Genomic DNA, 22,204 nt, shown 5'->3' with positions numbered 1-22,204 from the left:
TGTTTCAACCCATCTCAAACTGCAAAACTCTAAGTGAAAAATGATTGAATAAAACCTGCATCTTTTACTTGTCCCCTTTATTCACAATTTTAATGTGCTAGCCTAATGTCTTGAGTGTTCACTTCACCTTTCTTACTTGTATGCTGTCTCTTTAAGTTAATCAAAAAGAAAATGTTATGAAAAGAACAAGAGTGGAGTTATTTTATGAAGTGCATTCTGAATGTTTGTGGTAAGTTAATTAGTAAGCTAAGTTGGTTCACCAAAGAAGGAAAGAAAGCAACTATCTATCCTAAGTCCTTTGTTTGAGACACACCCTTTAAGACTAGCTAAATAATAAGATCCCAAAAGAAAAGAGAAAGAGCAATAAAAGTGAAAAGGAAAGAAACACAATAAGAAACAATGCTAGCATTAAGGGTTTCAAAATTGAGGCATGTGTCTGTGGTGTTTATGTACAAAGGATATACTTAGATGAATAAGCTCTTAGGGGTGCATTATCACTTGGTAACTTGGATTAACTAATCCAGGATTATCAGCTGAAAGTCCACAATCAAGAGTAACCTTAGTTACAAAACACTTAGTAACCCAAAGAGGTGCTGGACACCAAGGTCTCAAGAAAGGAAAAATAACAAACCATATGCCTGTGGTGTGTATGTATGAGGGAAAGAGACTTGAGGAAGTAGGTCCTTAGGGGTGTCTTAAACCTAGCACCTTAAAACCAACTGGTTTGGGAGTGTTGGCTGAAAGCTTATCATAAAGAGTCGCCCTCTTACAAAGCACTTAGCAAAAAGAAAAATAACTTGAAAAAGAAGGAAGGATCAATAAGAAAGAAGCCTCAAGGATGTAATTAAGAAGGTGACTAAGGATTTGATAAAGGCTTGAAACCTAGAGGGAAAGAACCTAAGTTGCTATGCATGAAACCCCATAAACTAAGAATGCTACTTCTATCTTATCTTCTTGATTATTTCATTTCATTCTTCTTATGCTTCAGTACTTGCTTAGGGACAAGTAAGCTTTAAGTTTGGTGTTGTGATGCCAGGGCATCTAGGCCAGTTTCACTGACCTTTTCTTTACTGTTTTAAGGTAGTTTCATGCATTTTCTTAGTGAATAAGGCAAGTTTTGGATGAAATTACACTTACACCTTGATTCAAGCAACTTTTGTGAACTTTGCATAATTTCATGAGTATTTTGCTAGAATTGCATGATAAATTGATGATGCATAATCTCATGACTTTGGCTAGAGCTTTGATTTACTTTAATTGCTTGTTTTCAGGGAAAGGGAGCAAGGAAGAACCACGTTAGTATTCACGTTAACCTAGTTAACGTGAACACTAACATGGAATGGTAAAGCTTGCAACGTTAATGAGAAAAGTGATCACCAATAATACCTGCGAAGCCACCCAAAGCTCACGTTACTTGCCACGTTAACTAAGTTAACGTGGTAGTTAACGCAAAAGAAGAAGGAACTCCAACGTTAATGGTAAAAGTGAACACCACTAACGTTGGAGAACTTGGCAATGATCCACGTGAAGAGTCACGTTAACTTAGTTAACGTGAACTCTAACGTGGAAGAAGAAACAAAAGCCAACGTTAGTGACACTCACTTTTGTCACTAACGTTAGACCAACTAGCATTGCCTACGTTTACTTTCACGTTAAGACTATTAACGTGAAAGTTAACGTGAAGTTGAGATCAAAGAGCTAACGTTAGTGACACTCACTTTTGTCACTAACGTTGGAAGGTGGCTTCACTACTACGTTAAGAGCCACGTTAACTTAGTTAACGTGAGTTCTAACGTAGAGAATGTGGCATTTGGAGCGTTAGTGACAAAGGTGAGTGTCACTAACGCTCTCGAAGGTGGATCACACCTACGTTAAGAGTCACGTTAGCTATACTAATGTGGACTCTAACGTAGGAACATAGGGGCACTAAGCAACATTAATGGGAAAAGTGATTCCCATTAACGTTTGCGAAGGGGTATAAGCCAACGTTATTGGGAAAAGTGAGTCCCAATAACGTTAGCCAAGTTTTGAGAAAGCAACGTTAGTGGTCACGTTAAGACCACTAACGTTGGATTTAACGTGGATATATGAGGTTGGAACGTTAGTGGAAAAAGTGAATGCCACTAACGTTCTCGAACCCACAATGGAAATCAACGTTAAATCTTACTAAATACCCAAAGCCTAATTCATCTTTCTCTGCAAGTTGGGCCCACTAAAGATGAGAACTGCTTCAACTCAGGATCCAAAGCCCACATCCAAGACTTGAAGAACTCACTAGAAGATCAAGAGGAGTAGTATATATAGGAGTAGTTTTGAACTATAGAGGAGCTTTTGGCACATTTGTGAACTACTCTTTATAGATTTACTTTTCTGCACTTTTAGCATGGATTCTTCTTTTCTGCCATTTTCCATTTCTAGAGCTATGAACAACTAAACCCCTTTCACTGGGTTAGGGAGCTCTGTTGTAATTTGATGGATCAATTATAGTTTTCATTCTTCTTCTTCTTTCTTTTCTCTTGATCTTACTAGAAAGCTTTCGATCTTAAATCAAGGAATATATGTGGTATAATCAGTGACCACACTTCATCTCTTCCCATGAGCAATTAAATCAAGGAATTGGGCAATTATTCAAGCTTAGAGAGATTGGATTGCCAAGGAATTGGGATCCAATCACTTAAGATTGCTAAGGAGATTAATGAATGCATTGATTGAGGAAGGGATGAGAATGAACTTGATCCGGAGAATGCAACATCTCCTGAACCCAATGATTTCCCCATTTCTGATCTTACCCATTCTCTTTACTTTCTGCTATTTTACTTTCTGCCATTTAATTTCATGCTCATTACCCCAAATTCCCATTTAAGATTCTGCACTTTAATTTCTGTTATTTACTTTCCAGTCCTTTAAATTTCTGCATCTCAATCTAAATTCTATTTAGCTCAACTAGCATATTTTTCTAACTAAAGTTGCTTGACCAATCAATCCTTATGGGATTCGACCTCACTCTATTGTGAGTTTTACTTGGCGACAATTCGGTATACTTGCCAAAGGAAAATTTGTTGAGAGACAAATTTTCATGTATCAAGGAACACCAAGGTACTTTCCCAAGTCATCAGTTCTAGGGAACTTAAGGATACTGCTTATCTAATTTCTCACATTATTACCCACATTCTTCGAGAAGAAGACACGCTTTTTTTCATTGCTGACCTTTTGACCTGAACTAGAGCAGAATGCTTCAAGCATCTTATTAATAACCTCAGCTTGGTCCATAGTTGCTTCGGCAAAGAGAATTAAATCATTAGCGAAACATAGATCAAAAAGCTCAGGGCCCTCTCTGTTAAGCTTGATAGGCTTCCAAAGGCCGTGATCTACACCAGCATTAATAGGATGAGAGAGTCTTTCCATACAGAAGTCAAAAATGTAACGACAATAGGGTCACTTTGCCGAATTCCTCTGAAAGAGAGAACTTGTCCAAGGTTTTCCCATTCTATAGAATCCTCATCCTCACAGATGAAATATAACTGGCTACTGTTGAAATGAACTGAAAGGACATCCCAATATCAACTAGAGTGTCTTCAATAAAATTCTACTTGAATCTATCATAAGCCTTTTTCAGATTGATTTTAATCACCATCCATCCTTTCAGACCTTATTTATTCCTTATAGAGTCAATAACATATTGGGTAATGATAATATTGTCAGAACTATGCCTCCCTAGGATGAAACTACACTGGGTTGGACGCACTAACTTTTCCACAACCCTCCGCAGCATTTGGGTCAAAATTTTTGTAATCACTTTGTATGAGACATTACATAAGCTGATAGGTCTCATTAGCTTTATATTAGTAACAGGATCCATCTTAGGAATAAGCGTAATAAGCGTCTCATTTAGCTCTTTGATTTTCTGATGGTGCACAAAAATATTCTCAATCATCTTGCATAAATCCAGTCCCACAGGATCCCATTTATTTTGGTAAAAGCCTACTAAATACCATCTTTTTCCAGAGCTTTGAAGCTACCCATGATGAAAAGAGAATCTTTAATTTCCTTGTAGGAGATATTACAACCAATCAAAGTCATATCTTCATAACTTAATGCCGGAAAAGCACCATTAATCACAAAGGAAATGTTAAGGAGATAATCACAATATAGATTGGTATAGAAAGTCGTGGCCATTACTTCAAAGGAGTGACTATCATGTATCTAATTACCCACCTCATCTTGCAAAGAAGTAATCTTATTCCTCCTTCTTCTGGCCATAGTAGTACTATAAAAATATTTAGTATTTCTATTACTGTACTCTATCCATTTGCGTCTGGGCTTCTGAAATCATAACATTTCTTCTTGGAAAAGGTGCTCTGCATAATCTTTCCAAAAAGTAACTTGGAGATCTTCTAGATAAAGATTGTGATTCACACTCAAGCTATTCGTGATGCCATGCAATCTCATTAGAATCCTACTTTTCCTTCTAAAAATATTCCCACAGACAGTGAAATTTTATACTCTAAGAGAATCTATAAAGTTCGTAATACCTTGGGACCAATTATTTTCCAATGATTAGAAATCATATTATTGAAGTCCGAATGGGATAACTAAGATGCTAAAAATCTAAATGGCCTTCGCCATTTGTTAGATGAGGGAGAAGTAAAGAGTTAGAGATATAGAGGAGCATGCATGATCAGATTTTAATATAGGTAAGTGCTTTATCGTAGTTTCCAAAAATCTGATTTGCCAATCCATGTTGCTCAAACCACGATCTAATTTTTCGACCAAGTTCCCTCTCTTCCAGGTAAAAGGATATCCTGAGTATCCTAAGTCTAAAAGTTCACAGTCAGAAACACACTCCTGGAAATCAACACATGCACCATTAAATTGAGTGGCTGCTCCTCCTTGTCTTTTTCAAATTATGCATAAGCGCATTGAAATCCCTAGCCAGGCACCAAGGGAGACTATTCTGCAAACTCAGATCCCTCAAGTTTTTCCAGAGTTCTCTTCTATGTACTCTTTGGGGATTTCCATACACTACAGTAAAAACCGTGGATGTATGTACTTTTCTAGCATCTTCATATATACGAATTATTGATGACTCTGCAAAATATTCACTCTCCATTCATTGGAACTCCATAGACACTAAATACTTCTAGAGTATCCTCTGGCTTTCTCTATAAAACAACTGTCAAAAGGCAACTTATTTCTAATATTAGTTCCTTTATCCCCCACTAATATAAGTTTCAAGGAGAACAAAAAAATAACATGATATTCTTTTTTAACATCTCTAATTAAAGCAGTAAAAGAACTTCCACCAACACCACGACAATGTAAGAATAAAAATTTCATTAAAAGAAATAGGAGAAAAATGTCACTAGAGATGCAGATCAATTAGAGTGTGGCTCCCCACTGGTCAAGATCAAATCGAGTTCCTTAGAGTTACCCTCACTGTTTGTTGATGATCCTGAATCTTTAATCATGAGATTAGGTGGTTTATCAGGTGAGTTCTTTCCCTAACAATTTACATCTATTTCCTCCACATTAGTGGTCATAGCCATTTAAAAAAGGTTCGGGTTGTTGGAGGAAGACAACGCCATTTGCTTCGCCATGCCTTCTTTCATAATCTTTTCAACTTCAAAAGCTTCCCACTGTTCCCTTTGCATAATGCCCATTCTGTGAATGATTTCACATTCCATGGCTTCTCTCTCTAGATTTTTTAAGCTTACTTTCTCAATTAGAAAATGAACAAATGTTGAGTCAGAGAACACTAAGGTATGACTCTCAGCTAGTTTAATCTTCATTTTATCTTTGTTCACTTTTTCTGGCCTATTTAGCCCATTCTTATTATTTCTAGCCTTTTTACTTATTTGGGGACTTTTTTCCAGCCTCCAATTCAAGAATCTTGTGGAGAGATTGGGTTGATCTTTCATTTTTTTATGGACTTTAAGTGGCACTAAAGTACAAGGCCCATGTTGCTCCATTCTAGCGTCTAGTCCACTTTGCATGGATTCTTCCACATGAAGCTTCTCATGCACAATCTCCTCGTGGATTTGCTCCATATCTTTCTCATTAAGAATAATAAAATGTGACCTGTTAGAATTTCTAGCTTCCAAATTAGAAGGAGATCATTTTTATTATTAGCACCCTTAATTCCCGCGTTAGATCTTACTTGCCTTCTTATCATCATCCAAGGTCCGAATGTCGAGGAATCTTGATTTACTTGCCTTTTTTGTACCGATTCTGGGGCCTCTTAACCACCATTGCCAACGTGATTTGTGCCGTCCCCTTCGACAGATGATGTACTGCCACCCTTGCCGGCTTTGGATGTGTTCTCCGACACCACCTTGTGCTCTTGAGTTTCACTGCATTGATTCAATCGATAGCCATATTTACCACACGTAAAACATATAAGATGTAATCCCTCATATTCAACATTTAAAGTATGATCAAGAACGGAGATTCTTGAAATTAGTTTCTTTGTTAGGTCTAGTTCAACATAAATTCTTGCAAATCATCCCCGAAAATGAATGGAGATTGCACGATCAATCTTAAGCATAGTCCACAGGGTTAAGCATACCTTCCTAAAAAAATGATGATTGTATAACTCAATTGACAGGTCTGGGATGCGAATCAAGGCGGCGATCTTCTTGACTATATTCTTATATGAGAGAAAGAAAGGCCTCCATCTTTGAATAATTAGGTAGTGTCCCGTTATCATTCAAGGTCCTTCCATGAGCGGATGGTTATAGTCTTCTTTACCAGTAAAGTGAACTGAAAAATAGTCACGATCCATATCAATAACATTAATCTTACCTTTTTAAAACCAATGTCTATTAAGTTTCTGTTCCATGAACGCTAAATGCACTCTTTTTCCGAGGACTTTAACAATGAAAACCGCATCCTATGGTTTACACCACTCCTCAAATTCATTCCTAGTGATTGGAATGGTCGGATAGTGGTCAAAATGTTTATCCTCCTAGTGGGGTTCTTTCTCCTCCTTATACCAACGATCTTTCAAGTCTAATGCATCTTTATCAATAGGCTCAAACACATTTTCATTAGTATCTACCAATGAACTAAGAAACAATAAAAAAGAGTCTTTGTATGAGACTTTTGGATTATCACCGGTATCTCAACTTTTTCGATAGCCACCTTTATAGAGTCTCCAAATTGGTTCAGATCAATATCTTTTTGAACTTTCACTTTTTTTTAACTTCATTGAATCAAATCAAACTCTTAAATAAAAATCTTAATAGAGCATTCTTTTATTATATTTCTAAAGTCAGTTAAAGTTTTCTAACACTATAAAAAAATTTGTTATCTAAAAAATATAATCGTAGTAAATATCAGCACTTCTAATAATAATAAAGCGATGTAGTTTTATCTTATTTTATTTAATTTTGATGTATTAATAATGTCAAATATTTTACACAGCCGTTTACTTATATTTTTGTATATAGTTATTTATACTATTAATATAAAAAGTATTACGTAATATTAAGAGCTTGTTTGGGTGAGTTTTTAAAAAAAAAAATTTTGAGTTATCTTTTTTTAAATGATTTTATAAAAAAGTAAAAGTAATTTTATGTTTGGATATCTCATGCAAAAAGATCGTTTTATCTATCAATTATATTTGGGTATAACAATACAAAAATACTTTTTGTTTATTTATTACATAAAAATATTTTTTTTAAAAGATATTTTTTTAAAAGAAAAAAAATATTTAAAAAAAGATGTAAATTATAATTTTTCAAAAAAAATCTTTTTTTATTTTTCTAATATTTTATTTTTACTACTAAAAATTTATTAAATATGTTAAAAAATAAAAAAAAATTATTTTTTACTAAAATTTTTTTTTTTATCATCAAAATAATAACGCTGAAACAAACACTAAGGTAATTTTATATATGTGTGTATATATAAAACTGGTTTATACTCGATATCAATTTTATTTTCGTATTCCTTAAAAGATAAAAAAAAAAAAACAAGGATTGAAGCAGTGAAAAACGCGGTATCATCAAGTGGAAGCAGGCAAGCAGCTATCGTCGTATAACCTAAAAGGCTAAAACCCAAACTAAAACCCTAATTTTCGCAATTCCAGTTCTAGTGAGTAGTCACTGACATACGCAAACTCCTTCTCCATCTCCAAAAAAATCTTTCCTTTCATATCGTATGGGTCGCCGAAAGAACAACAACGATAACAACAGCATGAACAACCACCTTCGCTTCCAAGACGCCGACGAGGTTATCCAGGACGCTGCCGAGAGCTCTAACCTCGACGACCAATCCATGTGTGAACCTGAACCATCAGAACCATCGTTTATTGATTCCGATGACAAAACCAGCGCCGATTATTATTTCGATTCCTACTCTCATTTCGGTAACTTTTGCTTCTCTCTCTTTTCTCTCATTCTAATTGTTTAATATCTGCTTCTGCTCAATTTGAATTCCCTTTTGCTCAAAGTTCCGAACTTTACATCCGGGCTGTTGTTTTTTGCAACCTGAAAAATTCACGCGCTTCAGCTTAATCTCATTTGTATTTGTTCTTAATAGGATTGTTTTCTCATCTTAAATGTGTATATGTGTTTGCAGGAATTCACGAAGTAAGTGTGCTCAACTTGGATGCAGGCTGGTGTATTAAGTTTATATTTTGTTTATTTTTTTGCCTTGAAGTTCCGTTTTTTCTTTTTTTTTCCCATAAATGAGAAGGGGAAATGCAAACTAGTATTCAAATGTTTTGCAATATAGTAAAAGAAGTTTTTTGTATGTTATTGTGGTATAATGCTTTGTTGTAACCTTGTTTGGATTGCAGGAAATGTTGAAGGACACTGTAAGAACAAAAACATATCAAAATGTTATTTATCAGAATAAGTTTTTATTCAAGGATAAAGTAGTTCTTGATGTTGGTGCTGGGACTGGGATTTTGTCTCTATTTTGTGCCAAAGCTGGGGCGGCGCATGTCTATGCTGTAAGTGCCTGATTTCAATTATTGCCTTTTATGTTTTTTGTGATTCTATCAGTATTCCAAATAATGACTTTAAGTTGTACCATTTTTTATATTGCGAATTCAGGTTGAGTGCTCCGATATGGCTGACATGGCAAAGCAGATAGTTGAAACTAATGGGTACTCTAATGGTAATGCAATGTTTTATATTTTTTATTACTCCTTTGAAATACATTTTCTTTTGGTGTTGATTCGTTGGAAAAATCCACTCACAATGATTGCAATATAATTGTTTTGGTTTTGCAGTTGTAACAGTTTTGAAGGGTAAGATTGAAGAAATTGAACTTCCGGTTGAAAAAGTTGATATAATCATTTCAGAATGGATGGGATATTTCCTATTATTTGAGAATATGTTAAATTCTGTCCTTTACGCACGCGACAAATGGCTTGTAAGTTATGCACTCCTTGCTCTTGATATTAGATGAAGACATGTCACACAGTACAATGGTGTGGGAATCATTCTGAGTTTCCTCTTTTGAATAGGTCGAAGGAGGAGTTGTGCTACCAGATAAAGCGTCCCTCCATCTTACTGCCATCGAAGATGCAGACTACAAAGAAGATAAAATAGAGTGTGAGATCGTGACCTCTTATTAACCAATATGAGTTTGCTACTCTTATACAGTATACTTACGGTTACAATGAAAGAGGCATCCACACAATGCATTTTCATATGAATTTCTTTATTTATTGGTGAAAAAAAGAGTTACTCAAGCCACATTTTCATTTTTTCTAACAGTTTGGAACAATGTCTATGGATTTGATATGAGCTGCATCAAGAAGCAAGCCATAATGGAGCCACTTGTTGATACAGTTGACCAGAATCAGATTGCTACTAACTGCCAGCTACTCAAGGTGGGGAGCTTTAACAGTTCTTACATTCTTTGTATTTGACATGCGCAAAAATTTCATTCTGCATTGGCCAAAATATTTTGTATTTGGTTTGAACATGTACAATGATTGGTTCATCTTTATTCAGACTATGGATATCTCAAAGATGGCTCCTGGAGATGCTTCCTTCACAGCACCGTTTAAACTTATTGCTGAACGCGATGATTACATCCATGCTCTTGTTGCATATTTTGATGTAACATTTACTAAGTGTCATAAATTGATGGGCTTCTCTACAGGTTAGCTTCGTTTCTACTTCCTCAATTATTTATATGTTTTTGTTGGAGCTGTTCTTTTTTGTCCATATAATGTTATTGGGACTTGGGAGTCAAATTTATATTTCGGCATGTGAACTGTTAATTGGCAAAAAGATAATGCATAGATGTTAAATAGATCGAAAGGATTATATTTTTTGCACGAGAACAACAGAGCATAAAATTTGAAGGGAAGAACAATGAATTTTATAAGTTGGTATCTTTGAATTTGCATGTAGAAGTATCATCAATTCAGAATATGATAACCGCAGACTGAAAAAACTTGTAATCTCCTTTGAAACCATGCTGGTTTTATCCGCTCCCAAGAGTTCCTTAGAAACTTAGTTGAAAATTTGAATGATTGCTTCGCTTGCAACGATTTGCTAGACTACAACGCACATGAAGTAACATTTTGAGAATTTATGCAGGGCCAAGGTCGCGTGCCACCCATTGGAAACAAACAGTGCTTTATCTGGAAGACATATTGACCATTTGTGAGGGCGAGGCAATTGTAGGGAGCATGAGTGTGGCTCAAAACAAGAAAAATCCGCGCGATGTTGACATAATGGTCAAGTACTCGTTGAATGGTCGCAGATGCAACGTTTCAAGGGTTCAGTATTACAAGATGCGTTGAGTCATGATTTTCCAATGCTATCTAAATTTTGCAAGATGTTGAACAGCAATTATTGCCGCTTTTATAATTTAATGTAGAGTCTTCTGTTTGAGGAACTGTAACTGTATTTTCACATTGTGCTTGTATTCTCTTATAAATTCATAGTTGCTCTTCTGGCTTTTTGGATGTAATGATATTTAAAATATTATTTTATTCAGAATTTAATTAATCCCATTGACAACTATTTGTTATCAATTTTCAGTGAATAGATTTGCCTTTGTTAGCAAGTACACAAAATTTGCATGACTGCTAATGTCATTTTCATCCTAATAGTCTAATACTACTCCTCGAACCTTCTGATGACCAAAATAAACCTTAATTCTTGCACGTTGTATTGATTGGGAGTACTTGTAATATTTATTTTTGGTACATTAGCAGCAATGAGATTTAAATTTAAGAAGATATTTTGCTTATTATTCAAACTGTGCTCTACATTAAGAAATGTGCAGCATAGTAGTGGCTGTATCCACATACTATAAGCAAGAATATTTGTTATTAAATTGGAAACGAAGTTTTGAATGGTGTAAACATGATGTATGTTAGGGCTAAAATGCTAAATGGTGCCATTTGATCTATATAACCGAATCCGTCTAGTGGGATGAAGCGTTTGTTGTTGTTGGATGATTATCTATACTATTTTTTAGAGAAAAAAATTTCTAAAAATAAGGTGTAGGAGGAAATAAGTCTTTGGAGAACATCACAAGTTCATAACCTTCACTATCAAGCTAGTATACACCCTCCTTCAACATCAAAACTGAGTCATTAAAATACATGAATATAGCAAAATACTTGAATGGAAAATGAACCATTCCAAGTGGTCACTCTAAAGTCTAAAGTTCTCATTTGATTGCTTCTCTATGTTTCTTCCTCTTGACTATCACAGGCACATTTTACCTGTAACAAATGATGTTGAAATGCCTGCAGTTCTTCAACAATCGCAGTGTAAGCTTTTTGTGACTTGCTAAAGTTCAGATTTGGCTCCTTTTGTTCCCTTCTTTGAACTTGTTTTCTTTGCCCTCCACCACTGTCTTAAGCGATTGGAAACTCGGTCTGCATGTTTCTTCAGCGTCACGGTCGTATCTGTGATTCCTTTTCTAATTGTTTGTTTCCAGTCGCCTTTTCCCTTTTCCTTTTCCTTTTCTCTCAGAACTTTTCCCTACGATATGCAGATTTCTTGATTTGTCAGCGATTGTATGACATTTTAATCAAGTGTTTCCTTTAATAAAATAAAGGTACATGTCATTTTTCAAGCTAAATGGAAAAAGAGAAAGTACCAATTTCCCAGGAAAAGCAGCATCGCCGTCATCCTCATCATCTTCTTCATCTTCGGCATCTTCATCACCAAGGTTTTTCATGTTCATTAAATCATCCCTTGAGTACATTTTCATGCCAGGTGCTCCTGGCATGCCCTGATGCAGAATTAGATACAGTAAGGACATAGGGCTATAAAACTAACCAAATGTATCGAGCTAAATAAAGGACAAAGATAACCCTCCTCCTAAGATATAGTGATATACAATGATGACAAGAAAAACAATAACTAAGTCTTATTCTCACTAGGGAAGGTCAGCTATATTAATCAGACAATGACAGTGTTCCACTATAAATTGTCTAAAGATATATAACATGAACAAGGGAAATACCTCCATAGATTTTAGTAGCTTTTCCATTTCAGCCTCCTTATCGGACTTAGCAACAAAAGCATCACCAGGGATTCTGTCCTACAGAACAGAAAACATATTCTGATTAGAGATGAAGTAGCTTTACAAAACATCAAACAATAATGGCAAGAGCATATTACACAATATGACAATATCATTGCATGAAAGAGAATCATAGTTCCCAAACTATATACTTCAAAGAATGGATATTTCATTTGGTTGGGATTATGGAATTCGGAACCTAAGGTGCAAGGTGTGGATAAAGTTTTGTTTTGATTGTTGATAGAAAAGTGAGCTGAAATGCATGAAAATAAACCATGGACATGAAAAAAAAAATCTTGATTTTCTCATCAAGGGTTACACTTAATCTAGGGCAGACTATTCAGCTATAACAAATACTCCAGCTGTTCTAATGTTCTGTAATCAGTAATCACATAAGCTCAATTGAACTAGCAACTTAGTTGGCATGCTCTATAATCACAAAACTACATGAATCGAAACAAAAGTGCATAGTTAGTTTCCGAAAAACGGGGCAGCTGTGCAATATTTATAGTAAGTTAGTAACTAATGTCCATTCTAATTCAAACACTTGAAAGCAGTAAGTAAACAACAATTCAGATTGTCAGTACCTTAGGGACAGGGGGTGGCTTGGTGCTGCATGCTTTAGTAAGGTCTTTGCAGAGATATTTGTACAATGAATTGGCATCAGGCTTTGAATTATATAGATATTCAGCAACATCTGTATCCGAATACCCTATAACCTGAAAATTTGAAAACAATAATTCATAATATAATTTGCCATTTCAGAACTAAAAGAAACCATGGCTTGCAATCCATTTGCGACAAACAAATGCACCGAGCGAAAATCACACGAAGTTCTATACCTCCTGACACGCTCGCTCGATTGTCTTGCACTCAGAATTGCACTGTCCTTCAGAGTCATGCTCAACTAACTGTTAAACAATAAAAGGAAGTTTCAAAATCAATGAGAGTGCAGGTATTAGAACTATTGCATGAATCACACACAATCATCAAATAAATGAAAAAATTGAACCACCATTCTTACCTCAAGCCTATCTTCTTTCTCCACAATATCAATGCGCAATATCCAATCCGCTTCTACCTTCTTAAGATTACAAACATTCTCTGCTATCTCAATGATCTGATACTCCGAGATCTAGCATCCCAAAAACACACAAAAATTTAGAATAGTCCAAACAACAACACAATAATCTTACCAATAAAACACTCTTACAATTGAAAGACATGAAAAAAGAAAACCTTTTTGGGAGCGGTCTCAGCTTGCTTTTTCTTCACCTGCTGATGCAACTGCTTAGCGAGAAGCTCACAAACTTGACACTTTATGTACGGAATGTCCTCTTTTCTAGCAAGCACTGCGGGTTTTTTGAAACACTCAGAGAGTGGCAACCATGTTGAAACCACCACTGAAACAAACACAACCCAAAACAATGTCTTCATCTTCCTCAACACACGCTGTTCTAGAACCCCCTCACCTTGTACAGGAAATTCAGATCCTCAAAAAAGGTGGGAATTTTCCACCAAAATTGACAGAGAACTGAAGTAATCAAATAACAAAAAAACAAAAAACCAAAACCTTGCTTCTTTTCCTAAGCTTAAAAATATAGGAAAACCCAAATTCTTGGTTTTGTTACATAACGCAAAATAAGAATTTTTAGCGCATGTGATTAGTCCAGAGAAGCATAGCAAAAGTGGGTCCCATTTTTCACCAATAAGGTGCAGGGAAACACGTAGCTCTACATCATTAATCTAATAATAAAAATCTAAAATTTTCCCACAAAAGATTAAAAAATAAAAAATTTCCACCTTCTTTTCCACGTTGGAGTCAATGCAAAACTAACCCCCACCAAAATGACAGAGAATTAGAGAAACCGGGCCAGGCCCAAACTGTGGAAACTGGAAACTTTAAGTCCAAAACCCCATCTTCTGATAAACCCTAGACACCAATTTTGGTTCAGCGAGAAATCAAGCAATGGAGATCACAGGTTTGAGCAATGCATCAGATGATTTCGTCCCGCTTGTGGGTGAAAACTATGCCATGAAGATGAAAAACTCAGTGCAAGAACTGATTTCCGAGACTCGCAAAGGGTCCCCTGATTTTTCTTCTTTCCTTGATGTATTCTACGAATTGATGCAAGCCAATGTTAATCCACCTTTTGAGGTGATATGGGTCTACACTGCAATCAAGTTTCAAAGCCTCAAATCGGAGAAAGGTGATGCCTTGGATCGTGTATCTGACGTAAGATCCTTGTTTCAGCTGCTATCTGCGTGTTCAGCTTCTGTTGGTGCTTCAAAGAGTGTGGCTTTGATGGCCCCAGTTGTTTATGAGGTTCACAAGGTTCTTCTAGAACTTTCTGGAAAGGAACTGAAGCTGAAGAGAGAAAAGAAAGCAATGAAGGAGGTGAAGTCCCTGGTGGATGTGATTGTTGGGTACATGAGTATTTGCTGTAGTAAAAAGGTTTCTGAGGAGGAAGAACATGATTTTATTGGATTGAATTTGATTATGCCTTTCACTGATTTGGCTTATGTTTGGATGAATGCAAATGGGGATGCTGATAATGGGTTTGAATCTTTGTTGCCAATTTTGGGCAGTGATGTTTGCAAGTGGCTTTGTGATAAGGGTTTTCATGTTGGTTACTTGGGAGGTGCTGTCATCATGGAAGCTTTTTTCTTGAAACTTAGGTTGCTTTGTCATAGGAAAACACCAGGGGATGAATTGGAAGTGAATCTCAAGAGTTGGGCTGTTGGCTCAATATCTAGCTTTCAGAATATTTACTTTTTGGGTCAGTATTTAGTTATTGCATATTTGGTTTTAAATTTTCAGTTTCATGCTACATTTTGTTACTTGTGACAATGTGACTTTAGTTTTTCAAAGGTTGTAAAATTTTATGATTTTAGCTTTTTGTACTGCAGTCTGCACTATTATAATTGTTCTGTCTAAAATGCATAAACATCTATAACTAGTTTGATGATTGAGTTTGATCATGTATTTTGAGTTATCTAGAACTATGACTCATTTTCTAGCTCCTGTTTTGATGTTGATTTGTCTTGTGTAACCAGAGGTCCTCATGAGGGCAGCATTAGGGACATCTTTGCCACTGAGCTCAATTTCGGTTAGTATAGTTTGATTATTTTCCTTTTGAATGTTCCTCATAAGTTCATTTTATTTCTTTGATATCATAGCTTGCATTTGTTTCCATTGTTAATACACAAAGCTCCAACACCATGATTTTATGGACCGGACAAAGGCTAGCATATCTTGGTTTTTTGTGTCCATTTTATCTTAATTTTTGTGCCGTGTCCTTGTTCTTACATGCATATATTCATATGTTCATCATCAGTAATTTAAGTGACATCTATCAAATATGAGTGTCTGCAGAAATCTGAAGAGGAAACTCTGTTTAGGAAGGTTCTGTTTGATGCTTTGCTATTGGTGGAGTACCCTTTCCTTTATGAAAATTCCAAGTACATCAAAGACCTTTCCTTGACCAGACTGATTGTTACTCATAAGGCTGTAGAATATTTTAGGTATAAAGAATTTAGTATCGTATTATGTTTATATGGCTCTCTCTTTGTACTTGTAGTATCTAATAATTTATTAATGCAGGGGAATTGGTGATCAGAAAAGAGCTCTCTCTTATGTTAGGGAATTTTCTGTTTCACGGATACCCTTGCAAATAATCAAATATGTTACAAGCCAGAATGGTTTGGAGGAAAAAGCTGTTAAAGCAAATGGATCTTCACCCAGAGCTCTTTTGAGTAAGTAGATTATCACTGCTTATATCTAGGTTGCAACTTCCAGCATGGTTCTCAGTTTATTACAACAATAAAGTTTTTTCCTATTAGGTGGAGTCGGCTACACGGTTCTCAGTGCATTATTTCTAACTTATTTTGTTCCAATTTATTCTGCTTGTTAGCTTGGTTGCTGAGCATTGAGAATAGAGGGATTCGAGTTCTTGAAGATGATACTTTAAGAAGCTGTGCTAAATCAGGTCTTAATATTTCCCAAGCCGAGCAACCTACTGGTAACTTGAATGGAAAGATGGTGGATGATGATCTTTTTTATGTTGATAATGTTGGGGAAGAGGGAAATGCAGTTGAGGAGGATAAGCAAAACGAAGTGATTAGTGATGCGTTTGTAGCTGCTGCTCGAACTATGAAGGTAACTGATGGTGGAAGCCAAAAGCGAAAAGGAAAAAGCAAAGAAAGGAAAGTCAAATTCATCAAACATAACCTCCTTCAAAATTCTCGTCCAGTCAAAGCCGAGACTTCATCCGCAAATGATGGTTCAAGTGGCGAGAGTGAAGTTGAGGATCCAGCTTCTGATTCAGATTCATAAGCTAGAGTATCAAATTGTTAATCTCTATATAAAACTAAAGTAGAGGATCCAGTTACGGCGAAGATACACCAAGCCCCCTTGATTTTTCCATGTACTTCTTGGGGTGATCCTGTTCATGGGAATGATGATCAGCAAATTATGATAAGGAGGCTCCAAGAAGTTAGTGCTGTGGCTGCCACATACTTCAAGTTCAGTATTGTCTGCAACAATTTTTCCTTGTTCATTGCAGGCTTTAGAGATTTTTATTGTAGCTTCATCTATAGGAATTTCAAAGATGTTTGTATTGTGTTACATCATGTAAAATTAGTGTTGAGACTTTACATCTATCATATATCAATTGAAAGGCAATTGAAATTTAGTCTACTCATACAGTATTTTGGAAAAAAAAATTACTGTATACAATTACTCTATTAGCAATACTGTACTATAAATACAGCAAAATCATTAATTAAACCTTTTTTGAAATCAAAGAAAGTGTCCCTTAAGATTATTGCTGCCCATGAGTAATGAGTAGTGAGTCAATAAACAATTGATGAGTCCACATTAAATCTACAAATACAGTGAGAAAGCTCAATGCTTCCTTTATGACTAACTACAAAATGAATGCAAGCAAATCTACCTATATTTCATTACACACCCCTTCTCTTTCTATATCTACAACTCCCTCCAACTCTCTCTTCTCTAACCCTCTTGAAAAGTAAAAAAGTAAAAAATAAAGAAGATACAAGTAAGGAAATAAAAAAAGCTTAAAATTACAAAAAAAAAAAAAAAGATATCAAACTTCAAGGGGAACAGAAACCCGGGTCTTTATAGGCTTAAGCTTCAGTCCCATGCTTTCTGGAGAGAGTAGCTCAGGAGAAATGCATGATGGGCTAAGAGGACTCCTTGGACTTTCACTGAAGTAGCAGGGTCTATACAAACCATACCCCATGAGAAAATACTCCATTGGAATCAGCATTGCATGTGGTTGTTCCTCTGTAACCATTGACCCACATCCTTGGACCTGCCAAATCAACACATCTTATGATCCTACTTTATGTATCTCATGCAATATTTTCCTACATAACACATGCATTTAGGTGTTTAAGGTCCTCCATTGAAGTTATGTGATAGATACTATATTCGCCATTACCTCCCTCAATGTTAAGTAAACCTGAAAATCAACTATGCTACATATATACTAAAAATCAACCATCAAATCAGCTATCCGTATAGAATAGATGTTGAAATACAAAATACACGTTAAAAATGAGTTAAATAACACATATTTATACACAAATATATAGTGGCTGAATTTTGGCGTGCACATAGTACTTTTGCTATTTGTATTATAGTAGACCCTTCCACATACTGATGCAAGAAGAACTACATACCTCAACCAAGGCACTATATCTTCTATCGAGTTTTGAAGTCATATATAGAGCCTCTGAATGGAAAGGAGAACTGTCCCCCACGAAAATAAGTGTACGGCATTTTAATCTCTTCAATCCATCTGTTATGTCAGGCCTCCTACAAGTTGGCAAAACAAGTTCAAACACATACAGATGCTGACGCCAATCTCCAACTTAAATTCCCAGAGGATGATATATGAAATTACAAAGAGCAAGGAAGTGAATATGGTAAAGCAACTATCTAGAAGATCTTACTGATTAATTGCATGAAGGAACCTTAAGACATTTTTGCATTTTCTATCATCCAGTAACTGAGAAGTAGAAAAAGGAAAGGAAACAAGCACAAAGTGAGATAAATATATTGAACATAGAAAAAGTGAGGAGAAGAAAGAAAAACAAGAGAAAAAGAAACTAGGTTTGGTTAGCACTGACTCTTTTGCAAGCTTGAACTATCTCGGATTCCGGAACCTCGGCATTACCACGAACCTCCTGTTGATGTTGATTACAGAAACTAGTTACCATCGAATAAATGAGGGAATCCGAGACAGATCATCACATTATAATACCTTGCTGAAGTATCTCTGGAGCAGACACTCTTTCAACAAACCACATACCCCATAGAAATATAACAAATTTGACATCACCTGAAAGAAATTGGAAACAGTTTCAGGTAATGTTATTGAATTCGAGAACACATCAGATAGTCTAAGGCATTTGGAAGGAACCTTGTTATAAAACCATTCAGTCCAAGAAGGAGCTTTGCATAAAGGAGATACAAGTATCAAACCAAGAACCCGCTCCCTATATTTCGTCTGTAATAAAGCATCAAAGAAGAGCAAATCAATTTGATTGACTTCATATAATCTAAAACTACAAAGCATTGGCCACATCCCAAAACTATTTCACCATTCAAAGCTACGTAGGATACATACTGCAAATAGGGAAAGGATATAAGCACCAGCCATTACTCCCATACACATCACTGCACCAAGCCTGGTCAAAGAAATAGTTCATCCATCGGTTAAATATATAATATTCATTAAAAGTCCACCCAGAATAGTTCATGCCTTTTACTTTACATATTAGTTTTGAGTTTCAATAAATGTAATAGTTCAAAACAACAATAACAAAAAATTTATTGAGCAAGTAATGATACTGCAATTACCCGAAATAGTTGAGGATCTCAATTATTTGATCTGCCAAGTCTTCGACGGAAGGAATAGGATCTTCAGAACTAATTTCAGCAGCTCCCAACTGCAAGAACTCTTGTGGAAGTTCCAGAGAAATTTCGTGAATAATAATACTGGGTTTTGAAGGTAATACAAGGTAGTTCGAGTTGACAACATACAGACCTCATGCCCGGGAGGACTAATATGATAGATGCAAAAGTTGTGTAGCAGCAAAGAAGCCGCTTCTGGACAGAAAAATAATCCTTGGAAACATGATTTATCTGAATCGACAACAAATTATGTATCAGGCTTTTAAGAGAATGAACACTCAGAGCAATAGATTCTAAAACAACAGCAGAAAGCTCAGAATGCTTGATATATTAGTTACTGGAAAACGAGATAACACCACTTACAATTTAGCGCTAAATCCGGATAAGTGATCAGGGCTGGTTTGTCATGATCACCGTATACCATGACAGACACAGAACCACAGCCAGTTCGAATATAATGTTCCTGAAGTAATAATCCAAAATTAGTACTGCATAGAACAAACGAAAAAGAACACAAACAAATCAGAGCAAAAACGAATAAAAAAACTGAAGTAATCTTTTGGAACAAAAAGAAAAAAACGAAAAAATAAAACGTTTCTGTAGAGGAAAGGATATCCTTTATTTTGTACATACTCCATTAGAGTAATGTAAGAAAAGCATGTTCAAAACTTGTTAAAACAGTTTATTCCCTAACATATTTGCCTCCATGTGGCCTTACCCCTTTTTTGGACAAACCCAACTAACAAGCAACAGCATATTAGTATCACTTTTCAAAAAGATGCATGAATTGAATACTTCCAGATTCCAATCATTGTATGCCCCAGGAAGAATACAAGGTGAAGCCAGTGAAAAAGAGGACAACATCTTTGGAATATTTAAAAGGAGAAGAATGACTTTACATTATCTAATAACAAATACTTACATAAATTAACAAAAAGCACCACCTGCTATAACTATAATCCAGTACAAAAATAATGAGATAAAGGACAAGAAAGGTATAGCCAAGGTTCTTAATTCCTATAGACTGTAATGCACTTAGAGAGAACCGAGGAGAGGGAAAAGCCAAAAGCAAAATGGATCCAATTCCTTCAAAGGCATGAACATCATCATATAAGAAAACAGGGAAAAAAATTAAAAAGAAAAAAAAAAGGGAACCCGGACCCCACATGAAAAAACAAAAAGACGGATCAATGATACAAGGTGGAGAAAAAAACAATGTGTTAGTTAACTAATAGGAAGTAAAATAAAATGCAAATATAAAATCTTTTCTTTTACATCATCAAAATGGCATCAAATAAGGGTAAGGTTAAGATTCATATCTTGAAAAAAAAATACTAAATCCATGTTTTAATCTAAATATGGAATTGCAAAGAAATGAATAAACAGCTCACGAGCTCAACATGTTATGGAATATGGAATTTAAAAATAGAAAAAAAAAGAAATAAAAAGAAAGCATAGGGGTACATCCAAAACACAGATCAGCTATTTGACATGTATAAAATAAAAAATGAAAAATTCAAAATCTCAATGGCTTGGCGATGTAAAACACATTCAACAAAAAAGAATAAAAAGAATAAACACAGAAACAATTCGAAAATAATGAATATAAAACATTCAAGCTCGCTGTAACATCCAACATGAAAAAACTAGATCCAATACTACCAATGATGTAAAAATATTAGCTTAATAAAAACAATCGCAACGCAGCATAGCAAAAGTTAGAAGTTAGAAAAATTGCAATCGCCCAATTGAGAAAGTGCTAAGAAACGATCCAAAACTTAACAAAGATGGAAACTTTAAAGGAAACCCAGAAATGAAATGGGGAAAAAGAAGAACCTTTCCATCGAGGTAGATGTTGTCAGCATCAAGTAAAGCAGATTCAGACATAGGTGGTGGTGAAAACTGGAAGAAGAAGAAGAAGAAGAAGAAGAAGAATGAGTGAATGAGTCAGGCAAGCTTCCACCAATTGATTCTCCGAGTGTGTATATATGTAGCTGATGGTTCAATCAATGGAAATTGGAATAATAATAATAATAATAATAGTTATGAATCACGCAGACTGTAATCAATGTATTAATGCGAATGTGTATATATATTGTGGTGGTTCCTGGCTTTGATTCTTGTGTTGTGGCGGTTTGAAGGGTGAGAGATGAAAAACGAAAGATATAAAGAGAGCACCGACGATTTTTTTTCTTCCTTAACAAAAACCTGCCACTTCCCTCAAAATTTTAACCTCCAGCTAACCACCTTTCGGGTTTTTTTTTTTTTTTTGACTTCTCACGTGATCATACCCAATGCACCGACGCCGTTTCGTTGGATTGCCCTTATTATAGACAGACATAGGAAATTATTTGAAAGATTAGTATCTAAATTAGTTTTTAAAAATATTTTAGTTTTTAATATATTTTTATTATTAAATGAACCTTTAAATTTTTATCTCGTTAGATAAATCGGCCTTCATATTAAATTTTTTATTTGAATAAATTATTATTTGTATTCATAAAAGATACTGACACGAATAAATGTACCTATATAAAAATAATTAGGTGATAAATTAAAACTCTAGATCATTATTTTCAAAAAAAAATATTTGGTGTGAATGTGTGATCAAACTCTATGTCCTCAGATCCATGTGTTGGCGTCTCACACTCTCACCTTATGTGTGATCACCTCCCATTGAATGCCCCAAACAATTTTAAAATTTATAGATAAATCAATAAATCATCATCATGATTCACGAGTATCAAG

The 22,204-nt window shown here is 35.3% G+C and overlaps 4 protein-coding genes across 7 annotated transcripts; 2 read left to right on the top strand and 2 right to left on the bottom strand.

The window, feature by feature from the left end:
* The first annotated feature begins 7,932 nt into the window (after positions 1-7,932).
* On the top strand, positions 7,933-11,002 carry LOC112802030 (probable protein arginine N-methyltransferase 1). 2 transcript variants are annotated; one of them, XM_025845021.3, is made up of 9 exons: positions 7,992-8,368; positions 8,581-8,591; positions 8,801-8,956; positions 9,060-9,123; positions 9,239-9,381; positions 9,476-9,563; positions 9,729-9,844; positions 9,969-10,119; positions 10,563-11,002. In XM_025845021.3, the coding sequence occupies exons 1-9, from the start codon at positions 8,161-8,163 to the stop codon at positions 10,766-10,768; spliced, it is 1,143 nt and encodes a 380-aa protein (XP_025700806.1). In that variant the 5' UTR covers positions 7,992-8,160; the 3' UTR covers positions 10,769-11,002. The 2 variants fall into 2 exon arrangements, with proteins under 2 accessions (XP_072093578.1, XP_025700806.1); XM_072237477.1 differs by lacking the exon at positions 8,581-8,591 and having other exon boundaries at positions 7,933-8,368.
* A 491-nt stretch (positions 11,003-11,493) lies between these two features.
* On the bottom strand, positions 11,494-14,330 carry LOC112802031 (uncharacterized). Its single transcript, XM_025845022.3, has 7 exons — positions 13,750-14,330; positions 13,535-13,645; positions 13,353-13,421; positions 13,098-13,229; positions 12,451-12,528; positions 12,082-12,216; positions 11,494-11,963 (listed from the first exon to the last, which is right to left on the bottom strand). The coding sequence occupies exons 1-7, from the start codon at positions 13,945-13,947 to the stop codon at positions 11,769-11,771; spliced, it is 918 nt and encodes a 305-aa protein (XP_025700807.1). The 5' UTR covers positions 13,948-14,330; the 3' UTR covers positions 11,494-11,768.
* Positions 14,331-14,479: 149 nt separating this feature from the next.
* LOC112802027 (uncharacterized) lies at positions 14,480-17,209 on the top strand. Its single transcript, XM_025845017.3, has 5 exons — positions 14,480-15,290; positions 15,568-15,620; positions 15,887-16,035; positions 16,115-16,266; positions 16,425-17,209. The coding sequence occupies exons 1-5, from the start codon at positions 14,480-14,482 to the stop codon at positions 16,844-16,846; spliced, it is 1,587 nt and encodes a 528-aa protein (XP_025700802.1). The 3' UTR covers positions 16,847-17,209.
* Positions 17,210-17,546: 337 nt separating this feature from the next.
* LOC112802028 (protein NDL1) lies at positions 17,547-21,757 on the bottom strand. Of its 3 annotated transcripts, none has more exons than XM_025845020.3 (11): positions 21,293-21,757; positions 19,820-19,919; positions 19,590-19,687; positions 19,403-19,491; positions 19,170-19,230; positions 18,963-19,049; positions 18,804-18,881; positions 18,670-18,726; positions 18,493-18,548; positions 18,220-18,355; positions 17,547-17,849 (listed from the first exon to the last, which is right to left on the bottom strand). In XM_025845020.3, exons 1-11 carry the CDS (start codon positions 21,341-21,343, stop codon positions 17,622-17,624), a joined length of 1,041 nt encoding a protein of 346 aa, XP_025700805.1. In that variant the 5' UTR covers positions 21,344-21,757; the 3' UTR covers positions 17,547-17,621. The 3 variants fall into 3 exon arrangements, with proteins under 3 accessions (XP_025700805.1, XP_025700803.1, XP_025700804.2); XM_025845018.3 differs by lacking the exon at positions 21,293-21,757 and adding an exon at positions 20,379-20,655; XM_025845019.3 differs by lacking the exon at positions 21,293-21,757 and having other exon boundaries at positions 19,820-20,147.
* Between the last annotated feature and the right edge of the window lie 447 nt (positions 21,758-22,204).

This window comes from Arachis hypogaea, chromosome 5, assembly GCF_003086295.3.
Source record: "Arachis hypogaea cultivar Tifrunner chromosome 5, arahy.Tifrunner.gnm2.J5K5, whole genome shotgun sequence".
Lineage (NCBI taxonomy): Eukaryota > Viridiplantae > Streptophyta > Magnoliopsida > Fabales > Fabaceae > Arachis > Arachis hypogaea.
Note: the sequence above shows the minus strand (reverse complement) of the source record. Positions and strands in the feature narration are given on the sequence as shown.